General features: G+C 50.0%; 1 protein-coding gene across 1 annotated transcript in view; it reads right to left on the minus strand.

Moving 5' to 3' along the window:
- The window catches only part of WWC3 (WWC family member 3), a 107960-nt gene extending 98828 nt beyond the window's left edge, over nt 1-9132 (minus strand). Inside the window, exon 1 of the mRNA XM_068962097.1 lies at nt 8840-9132. Coding sequence (XP_068818198.1) covers nt 8840-9132 — 293 coding nt within the window. The remainder of the gene's footprint in view (nt 1-8839) is intronic.
- Nucleotides 9133-11305: the final 2173 nt, after the last annotated feature.

Consider the following 11305-nt stretch of genomic DNA (forward strand, 5'->3'; position numbering starts at 1 on the left):
TCACTAGGATGTCAAGCAATTAATTTTTACCAAGTTTTTCGCTCCTTTGGCATCGAAGTTGGTCCATCCCATGAAGTGCGTTAAGTTTCATAAATGAGTACCGCAGGCCTCAGAAGAGCCTATGTCAGGCCAGCACCACCCCCTCCCACTACCACCCTTTACAATCTTTCCTTTTCTCTTTGAAGAGGGGCATTTCTGGACAGGGCAATGGAGGGGAGGAGGCAAGGATGGCTGGCTGCAGCCAGACCATCTCTGGGCTGCTCTCTGAATGCCAGGCTTCCCCAACCCCTTGGAGACTGGAGCCCTGGCAAACTGGCTGGAGTGATACAGCCTGGTCCCTGACATGACAGGCAAGGTCCTGCAGTCGTGCGAGAAATGAGACACAGGATGAGGGCACCTTCTCCTCTTTCTGAATGAGACAGATGACCATCTTTGCCCAACTGACAGAGAATTCATAAATGCACCCAGTCCCCCAATTCTGTTAACCATCAGCACTTCCTAAGCCTTACTTCTCCACTAGCCCTGGAGCCACACTGTGACTCCTGGCTGTACATTGTAATCTCCAGGAGAGCTTAAAACTTGGGGCTACCTGGCCCTGTTGTGGAGGCACCAGCATTCCTGAAGCTCCCAGCCAGCTTGAGACTGTGCACGTCTCTAGCGGCGAAGCCTGCTCCCCATTCTCAAGGAGCCAAAACAAGCAGAAGACCAATGGGAACAGACAACAGCTGATCATAGCCAGTCAGAGCTCTTTTTTTCCCCCCACTGAGTACACAAGGTCATGTTTACATTTTGACACTGTAAACAGAGAAATGGTCATTTTTCTGTAAGTAAAACAGCTAGGAGCTGACATTCATCGAATTAAAGACACAGTTCCTTTTTAGATCCTGCAAGGACACCTGGACAGGTGGGTCGCTCCAAGGCAGCAGCCCCACCAGGGAACAGTATTTGGCAAGGAAAGGGAATGGAGCACTGATCCAGGCTGCGATGTGGACAGATCTTGAAAACATGATGCTGAGTGAGATAAGCCAGACGCAGGAGTCCGCAGACTGCATGACTCCACATACACGAAATGTCTAGAACAGAGAAATCTGGAGACACAGAACAGAACTGTGTTGCAAGAGATGGGGAGATAGGGAATGACTATTAATGGGTACAGGCTTTCTCTCTGAGGCGATGAAACTACTCTGGAATCACACAGCAGTAGTGATCACACAACCCTGTAAATGTATGAACACTAAATGGTGCAGTTTAAAATGGTATGTTCTATGGTAGGTGAGGGCTTCCCTGGTGCCTCAAATGGTAAAGAATCCACCTGCAATGAAGGAGACATGGGTTCAATCCCTGGGTTGGTAAGCTCCTCTGGAGAAGGGCATGGCAACCCACTCCAGTATTCTGGCCTGGAGAATCACATGGACAGAGGAGCCTGATGGGTTACAGTCCATGGGGTCACAAAGAGTTGGACACAACTGAGCATCTTCATCAGGCCATCTGGCTCCCAGGCAGATACTGGGTCATGTCTGAAATCACTTTTGGTTTTGCCGTGACTTGGAGAGGTGCACTACTGGCAGGCACTCAGCAGAGAGACCAGAGATGCTGCAACCTGTCCAGGTGTCCTGCTACCTATCCTCCACCACACAGGACAGTCCAACAATAAAGGATTACCCACCCCTAAACATTCACAGACACAGTTTGGAGGAGACTCTTGAGAGTCCCTTGGATAGCAAGGAGATCAAACCAGTCAATCTTAAAGGAAATCAGTCCCAACTATTCTTTGGAAGAACTGATGCCGAAGCTGAAGCTCCAATACTTTGGCCACCTGATGCAAAGAACCGACTCACTGGAAAAGACCCTGAGGCTGGGAAAGACTGAAGGTGGGAGGAGAAGAGGACGACAGAGGATAAGATGGTTGGACGGCATCACTGACTCAATGGACATGAGTTTGAGCAAGCTCTGGGAGTTGGTGAGGGACAGGGAAGCCTGAATCGGACACAACTGGGTGACTGAACTGAACTGAAACATTTACAGTGCCAGGGCTCCAAAACCCCAGTCTAAAGTAACACCTGCTCAGTTTGGACACCCTGTAGGCCCCTGTCTATCAGCAGTACAGCACACTGAATGACCCCACTTGTTTCTCTATGTAACCAAATCACTAAACATAACACCATCATCAACAATGGTGGCAAAAATAGTGATGGTTGATAGTGGGGTTAATAGGAGGCCTCCACCCCGGCCCCTGCTGAGTCCCAACTACTCCTAAGGTGTCAGCAAAAAAGGTTTATTTGACACCCCCCACCTCCTGGTTTCCCCTGCCTTAATTCAAGCATTGGCTAAGTCCTGTGCACTGCTTGTCTCCTCACAATTTCTCTGACATAATCCTCAATTTTTCTAATCCAAGAGCCCTCAATATCTCTAGCTCAGGTCCATCAGCATCTGTGAAAACCTCCGACAATTTCTGACTGCCCTCTTCTCTCAGAAGTGCACCCTGTCCATCGCACATACGTGGCTAGTTCATCAAGCAGGACTTGGTGCCTCACATGACTGAAACTCCAGGCCCCACTCACGAGAAACAGGACTCCTAGGGGTGTTGTGAGGAGCCTGGGAGAAAACCGGATGTAAAATGCCTGGCCCAGCAGCCCCTGAGCACCCAGGACACCTCAACCCGTGCGGCTCTTATCAACAACACCAGGCTGACCAGACCCTTCCATTCTCTCTGGGAAACAACACACAGGGTGCAGGAGCTTTCTACTGCTGCTGTAAGGAACTGCCACAAATCAGGCGGTTTAACACAGCACACGTTTACCGTCTCACAGCTCTGGAGGTCAGAAGTCAAAAATCAGTTTCATTCGGCCAATTGCAAGGTGTTAGCAGGGCCGCACTCCATCTGGAAGCGCGAAGGAAATATACACCTCCTGGCTCTTCCGGATTTGAGAGGCCGCCTACATTCCTTGGCTCCTGGCCACACAGCTCCAACGTCTGCTTCTGCTGTCTCCATCTCCTTCTCTGACTCTGAGAGTTCTGCTTCCCTTTGGTCAGGTCTCTTCTGCTTACCCTAAGCCCAGCCAGATAATCCAGCATGATCACCTCATTCCAGGATTCTTAACTTAATCCCACTTACCAAGGCCATTTCTTTGGGAAAGTAACTTATTTATCAATTTAGGAGACTAGGCCATGGACATCTCTGGAGCGCCATTCTTCTATCTGGGTGGGAGGGACAGGGAGGAGGTCTGTTAAATATCAAACAACAATGAATATAAGATAAAAGTAACCAGGGGAATAGAACATAGCACAGGGGGCACACGGTTACCAAGCCAAGGGAGGGGAAGGCATAGATAGTCGATTTCGGTTCAAGTCTGGAGTCAGACAGATGCCACTCTTTGTTGGCTCTGGGAAGCAAGGTTACTAAGGCAAGCCCCTGGGCTTCACTTCCATCATCGTCCCACTGACGGCTCACGCAGCCTTTGTCAGCTTTCAGTGACAGTGCCCTGGAGTGGGTGGCCCACAAGCAGCACCCCTCGTATGTCCTAAAACCCAAGGGACCCCAGCAGGGAGAAAGCAGGAGGCAGGAAGGACACAGTGAGGCCTCAGGGTAAACAGAACATGAGCACGTGTGAGCCCCACTGGAGGCAGGCACCCGTCTGCTGGTGCTCGCCACTGGTGCTTCCTGGACCCCGAAGGGTACCTGAGATAGGGAGGCTGTGAAACAGTTACTGAATGAATGGACAGATGAGCCAACAAATGAATGAAGAGAGGCAGGATGCCTCAAATTGAATAGGGACAGGGCAGTGGGGTGGCGTCTGTGACAGAGCATTTGATCATGGTCAGAAGATTCAGCTCAAGTCCCAGTTCCTCCCACAGTGGGTGGAACGTACCCCTTGGCTGTGGCCCTCACATGCAAGATGAGGAGAGGAAAGAGGCCATCCTGGCTCTTTTAAGCCCAAAGCTGGAGGATTCAAGCTCCACGTGGTCTTGCCTGGGCCTGACCTGCCTAACACAAAGACTCTGGGTCAGTCAAGCTAACCGGTTCCCATCCTTATTCCAAACACCTAGCAGTTCCTTGTCCGCAGCATTCTTCTCATCCCTAATGCTAAGGAAGCGTGAGATACACTCAACCTAGGAGACAATGGACAAGGATAAAAAACCCCCAGGCTCTACTGAGCCACCTCCTTTTCTCAGAAGCCACCACCTTCTGCTGAGGGTGTCTGGCAACCACCACTGTCTACATTTTCTGGGTCTCCCATCTCCCACACAAACCTGGTCTCCATCCACTATCCTAGCACACAGGAGGCCAAGAACCTATGAATATTACTTTATTTGACTGGACTGAAATGAGAATAACTGAACTCAGGAAATTTTAGCTCTGCTTTTATTCCATCAGATTAATTTTACTGAATTTACTGGAAAGGCAGCCAAATAGCAAAAGGACCTGGGCAAGAAGAGCTCACTGGGCTCAAGTGTTAAAGTGACCTTTAACACGTCACTTGACCCACGGGTTTCTGCAGTAGAACCTATGAGAGAAGGGGAAACACAATTTCCACTTCCAAAATCAGAGCAACAGGGAAGAAAAGGAAACTAAGAGATTTCCAAACATCCGGGAGCTATTTTTAGAAATGAATGACTTTTCCACTCACTTTTCTTAAAGAAAAAAAAAGAAAGATATCAGACCAAGAACAAATCAAGAAATGGTTGTTGATAATCTAAATGGAAGAAGATTCTTACAGAAGTCCACTCTTTACGGATTTAAAAGCAAGACACTCCTCTATGTATATACAAATACACACACACATCCCCCTATAATCTTAAAGAATGAAAAATGGAAAAATCATTATTTATCACAAAGTTGATAATAATCCCAAAATAGACCCTGTGGGATAAATATACTAAGTTGAGTTGAGTGCATGCTCAGTCGTGTCCGACTCTTTGCAACCTCATGAACTATAGCCTGCGAGGCTCCTCTGTCCATGGGATTTTCCAGACAAGAATACTGGAATGGGTTGTCATTTCCTTCTCCAAGGGATCTTCCCGACACAGGGACCGAACCCATATCTCCTGTGTCTCCTGGATTGCAGGCAGATTCTTTACTGCTGAGCCATCAGGGAAACCCAAAATACAGTAAACCTCCTATTAATTAACACCGAATAAAGGTTCTAAGAACACAGCAATGGTGTCATCTGGCCCTGTTATGTGGGGCTCCAACCTGGCAAAATTCGAGAACCATGGATTGTTTTCTCTTTAAAGCAATAGCCTGTTCAAAGAACTTTTGATATATCACAGGATTTCTCCATGTGGCGCAGGTCAAACCCCAGCTAGCGAACAAATGGATACCTAAAAGCTGGGCCTGCCGCCATCATCCTGATCGTTTATACTCTGCTTTGATCTCAAATGTGCTATGTCCACCACTCTTAAAGTGCCTGAGGTTGGCATTTCCAGTAATGTACAGTCCCAACTGAGCTATGGAAAACAGAACAGTAAGTTTCAACTGCTCAATCCATCTAAAGGTTAATAACAATACAATGTCAAAAGCAGACAAATATACAACCATCAAAGTCCCTGAATTTTTCTAAGAGAGGCAAAAAAGTTCTTCCTGTATTTTCCATCTAAATGGTGAATACCTTTTTATAAAGTGGCCACTGACCTCCAAGTTAATGTATGTGGAATACATATGTGCCACTACACACGCAACTCACCCACAGAAAATACCAGTCACAGAAATGGTGAATTAACTTTATTGACTGGTTGATTTGATTTTTTTGGCTTCACCGTGCAGCATGTGGAATTTTAGTTCTCTGACCAGGAATCGAACCCGTGCCCCTGCATTGGGAACAAGGAGTCTTAATCACTGGACTGCCAGGGAAGTTCCAACTGTTTATTTTTAAACAAAGTTTTGGGGTATGACTCCCAGAAAACTATGAAAATTATATGCACAGTACTGAGCTGCAGAGATAGTGAATTTAAACCTACAGTGAGTTCATAATCCAACTAAAAAATTTCTGTTTTGATGTCTATTACCATATGTGAAATAGATCACCAGTCCAGGCTCGATGCATGAGACAGGGCGCTCAGAACGGGTGCACTGGGATGACCCTGAGGGATGGGATGGGGAGGGAGGTAGGAGGGGGGTTGAGGGTGGGGGACACATGTACACCCATGGCTGATTCATGTGAATGTATGGCAAAAAACACTACAATATTGTAAAGTAATTAGCCTCCAATTAAAATAAATAAATTAATTTTTAAAAATTAAAAAATTCTGTTTTGAAAATACTGAGATTTTTTTACACATCTGTAACCACATCTGTAAAGATATTTCCCTAGGTGTGCAACCTCTTTGTTGTAACATGAAAAAGAAAGTACAGCTACAATAATTCACCAACATGCCCTGAGCTGGCAATACAAATGCTGTTAGACACAACACTGAATAGAACTACTGTACAACTCTAGAAGAGTTTGTTCACAACCCTTGGCCCTCGGTTACTTTGCTTACAGCAGCATATTTAATGCTATTACAGTTTTCATAAATTATATATGAAATGCTTTCAGTCAGCAAGAATCTTCACCTAACCAAATACATTCATCATAATTTCATTGCCTTTAACAACCTATTTATTTGCCTCTTCTGACAGTTCTCCATTTGGAAGCTGTTTGGGGGAAGTCTTCATTTCTTGAATACCGTTTTCTGGTCCTGTGAATCAAACTCGACTCAAAAAGGGTTTTAAGTGTCAGATGCACAAGGAGAAAATGCTGTGCTCCAACACATAATTTTTTCCATATCATAAAAATCAATCACAACCTTAAAGGATAATCAGTCACTAATAAAAATCGGCAGGGCTCTGTTTTGAAAGAAGGAGAATGACTATTACAGCATTTACACCCTTCCGTAGACTCCACTTAAATGTTTGTGGCTTGCTGAACATTCCATACATATTTCGGGCAAGGTATTATGGGAGCTGAAGTGCAAGCTGTCCCCTACTGAATTTTCACTCACTATAAAAACAATGTCTCATAAAACTGTACACATGTTTTTACTTTACAAAAAAATGCAAAACATCTACTTTTGTTCACTCCATCGACACTCTGAGCATTAGAAACTGGACTTTTTAAAAATTTGTAGCATGAGTGATGTCTGAAAAGGGTGAAAATGTCATTCAGTAACACAGCTTTCTGGAAAGAGGAACGCAGGCAATGTGTATGAAATACACAGAAAGGAAGTTTCTACCAGCTGTCTTCTGTGGGGTCAGCTCACCTATGTCTTGAATTGTGCCGATAAAATTAAAATTCTTGTATTTATAATTTTCCTCATGAATCTACACTCCAATGTGACCACAACTGTTTTATATTATCTTCATAAAATGGGTCTTCACCTTTTCTAAGCAAAACAGTACTTTTAATTGGCTCATTTTCCAGTTGTTTGGATTTTTAACAGACATACAACATAGAAGGGCACTACATTCGAAGCAGTTCTACCAACTCCAGAACCTTCCAAGGCTTGATCAGACAGCTGTGGCTCTAGGCTTTAGTTAAAATTATAATATGATCTCACCTGATTTTTAAAATAACGAAGCACCTTTTTAAGCCAATAAACTGTGCTATAATTTCTCTGAGTTTCTGAGTCCAGAAGTTGGCCAGGTTCAAAGAGAATGTTAGGGTACCACGAGCCTTTTGCCTTTCTTGGTCTTTCCCTATTTGAGAAATCTTCAAACAATAATTCAGCAGCTTCCCTCCTGAAAAGTTTATTTTCAAAGGCCAGTGCCATGTAGTGCTGCCTTTCCTGCGCAGGTTAGAAGATGTAAGAGCCTGTCACCACCCTGGGCCTTTTCAAGTCTTAAAATCATTTGGGAAGCTTGCAGTATTTCCTTTCTGGTACTCAGACCCAACCTGGAGGAGAAGTTGCTCCAGAGAGGACAAGATATCAGTTAATCACTGGAATCCCTGGGTTTCAAGAGAATCCCGAAATGCCTCTCCCCAAAAGCAGCTGAACCACTGAAACCAACAGGCAATGGAACAAAAAGTTATCGAAAACAGTCATTACATGAAACTTAATGGCAATCTAGCACTGCTTTTGGAAAAATCCGTTTTTCACTCCGGGGGATTCATTCACATGAATAATGAGACAACTGAAGGCTCTCCTCACATCTTGCACAGAAAGGAAACCTAAAATTCAACTCTTGTTTTCCCTTTATCCCAGAAGCATATGGGTCTAATCATAGTCCATTCTGGCCGCAGTACACAAGGCTTTTTCAACTAGAATTTGAAGTCACTTTCTAAGGCGCTGAAGAGTAACCACCCCAGTTTGATGGTTACTCCAAAGATTCTGAAGTGTCCCATCTGGCAGTCTTCGCTGGAAACTAGGCTGAAGCCGCCAGACAAGGAACCCACACCACGAGGCTGGGACGCACGGTTGTGCTACAAGATGACAGCTCATTTGGCCACCGCGGGGCTGAGGGGCGCCTGTGGGCCCACAGTCGGGGGCGGTGGGCCGCAGAGGCCCGGCAGGGATGGGCGAGACTGCAGCGGAAAAAGGAAGATGGCCATCCATCAGCCCCTGGAGAGGAAATTACAGGCGCCCAGCTCCCAGGCATCGGTCAGCGGGTGACGTGAGAGAACCAAGTCAGAGTGTTCGTCCCGCGGTGGAAGCCGGGGCTCCGCACACCAGGGGCTCGAGGCCGGGAGAGGGAGAGCCTCAGTCTTCGACCAGGGTCCCGAGGGTGGGGGCACCCGGATTCTCTCCGGGCCCAGAGGACTCACAATCTTCGCCCAGACCCCCGAGGGCCCCCGGGTCCTTGATCCTCTCCCTGGGCCCAAGGTATGGGGCGCCCTAACCCTGGCCCACGCGCCCCCCTTACCGGTCGCGGGGGTCGATCCACGACGTCTGGCGCGTGTTGTGGTCGATGTAGAAGACTCGGCCATCGTAGTCGCGCGCCTCCTCCCAGCCGGCAGGCAGCGGCAGCTCGGCGCTCTCCCGGGCCCGAAGCGGTGGCGGCGCGGAGGGCGCCGAGGGCGCGGGGGGCACGGGGGCCGCGGCGGGGGGCGCGGCCGGCGGCGGCTCCCGCGGGGGCTGCGCCGGCTGCGGTGGCTCCCGCGGGGCCTCGCGGGGCTGTCCGCGCCGCCGCCGCCGGCCGCCGCTCAGCCACGGCATGACGGCGCGGGCCCCGCCGCCGCCCGGCCGCCCCACGCGCGCCGCCTCGTCCGCCAGCACTAAGGCCCGGCGCTCGGGGCGCGGGGGCGGCCGCGGGGACCCGCCCGCCGCGCCCGGTGCATCCTCCGCCCGGCGCCCGCGCACCGGTGCCCGCCTACCTCCTCCTGCCCGCCGCCCACCCGGCCTTGCGCGACGCCGCCTGCAGTGCTTGGATCACTCGGGTCGCCGCCGCGCGTGGAGTCACAGCCCCAGAGCTGCCGCAGCCGCTGCCAGCAGCCCCTCAGTTCCCGCGGCTCGCCCGGCCATCTTCGTTTCACAGCACCGTCTTGGGGGCGGGGCTACACAGGCCCCGCCCTGTCAGTGGGCCCGGCCCTCCCTCCACCCCTTCGTCCTTGGCGGCTCCTCCCCCGCTTGCTGCAAGCCCTTCGATCTCTCTTGGCTGCTCCGCCTCCAATCTCCCTTGGGGGCTCCTTGGCTCTCGGCCCTTCGGGCCCCCAGCCCCTCACCCCCGCCCGCTGCTTCTACTCCTCCTCCCCCGCTTGCTGCTCCGACCCTCCCAACGCTCGCCCCCTGCTCCGCGGTCTTCCCCTCCTGCTCCGCGCGCTCCTCCCTCTTCTCTCCTCCACCACCTCCTTGGGCCTCGCCGGGAAACCGCACGGGGGCCAGGATGGGCGCCGCCGCGTCCGTCCGCCCCCGGGCCACCGCGGAGAGGAAGGAGGGCCGGGAGGTTGGCGGCCCCACCCGGGCTGCAGACGCGGCCTGCCGGGGGCTGACTCCTGGGACCCAAACAATTCCCGGGGGAGAGGGCGGTCACCTCACTGCACCCATTCCCAGGCCTTGGATGTCTGGGGTCCTCCTCTCTGCCCACTTGATGGGGGAGGGGAGCTGCGCCTTAGGTCTCCCAAAAACCGAGGATGCCCCCCGCGAAGGTGGGTAGGTCCCCTGAAGGGAGGTTGAAGGAGCTCCCCTAGCTGGAGGAGGAACCTGAGGCCGGTCCTCTGGGCTGGGGCCTGGGGGACACCTGAAAGTGGGGAGCTGGTTAGGTGTCACTTCTCGTCCCTGCTAGGAGAGCCCCAGCTGGGTTGATGTGAAGTCCCCACTCCGGGTCAGACCCGCTGACCTGCCCTGAGCTCTTCCATCTTCCAGTTTGGGAGATCCGATGGTTTGAGTGGAGACCCAAGTAGGCCTCTGCTTGAGAGGAAGCCAGGTCAGCTCCTAAAACATGAAACCTCTATGGCTATTGGTATTTTATGTTACATGCACAACTCGTAGCTGGAGAAATTGAAGTCCAAAGACAGGGCTGGCTCTCTTCTTGCTCCAAATTCCCCAGTTATTTAGTGCCCCAGATCTCTGGCCACAAGACAATGCCAGGAAACGCAGGAAAGTATCAGAGAGGTTTTAAAACACTGTTACAGTGACACAAAAAGTTCTAATAAAAACCCTAACAGCGATTCAAATCTAGCTACATAGGGGAAGCAAGGGAGGAAAATGTCCCCAAATGCTCACAGTAGTTTGCATTCCTTCAGTGGGATGGTTGCTTTTTTAGTTACTTGCCTTCGAAATGGTTTGTAAAAGGGTTCTATTCCTTTTATAAGGGGAAAATTGTTTTAAAAAGGAATGTGCAGGCATGGAGACTGTAATTAGGACACGTCCGAAGAAGCCTTTCCGCCTCTTCTCCCACCAGAGCACAGAAGCTTCCTTGCTCCCCTAGAGTCTACCCCCACCCGAATGTCATATGCCGGAAATTCCACCGCTGGAGTCCTTTTAATGAAACATGCACAGCTATTAAATGTCCAAGGGAAAGGCGCACAGAGTATCAAAAGAGCAAATATGTTGTGATCTTGGCATGTTCCAGAGAATGGCCCAGTGCTGAGAATCCCCGCCGTGACATCTTCCCTTCTGATTGCCGTGGTTTATTACCAAGGGGTCTGCCACCGCCTTGTGCCCTTCCCCCTGCCCACACCGCAGTCACCCTACCACCCACCATGGCGAAGCTGAAGCTGCATTCCTGCCCCGCCCTCCCAGGCATCGTGTCATCTCAGAATTTCACAAATCTGGGCGCTATCGAAATTATCCTGAATGGGGCTGGAGTACATTGGAGTGATGCCAACCTCTGCAGAGAGAGAACACCCACACACATCAAAGGACTCACAGAAGGAAAGGCAAGATGAAA

The sequence above is a fragment of the Capricornis sumatraensis genome, chromosome X (genome assembly GCF_032405125.1).
Source record: "Capricornis sumatraensis isolate serow.1 chromosome X, serow.2, whole genome shotgun sequence".
In the NCBI taxonomy this organism is placed as follows: Eukaryota; Metazoa; Chordata; class Mammalia; order Artiodactyla; family Bovidae; genus Capricornis; species Capricornis sumatraensis.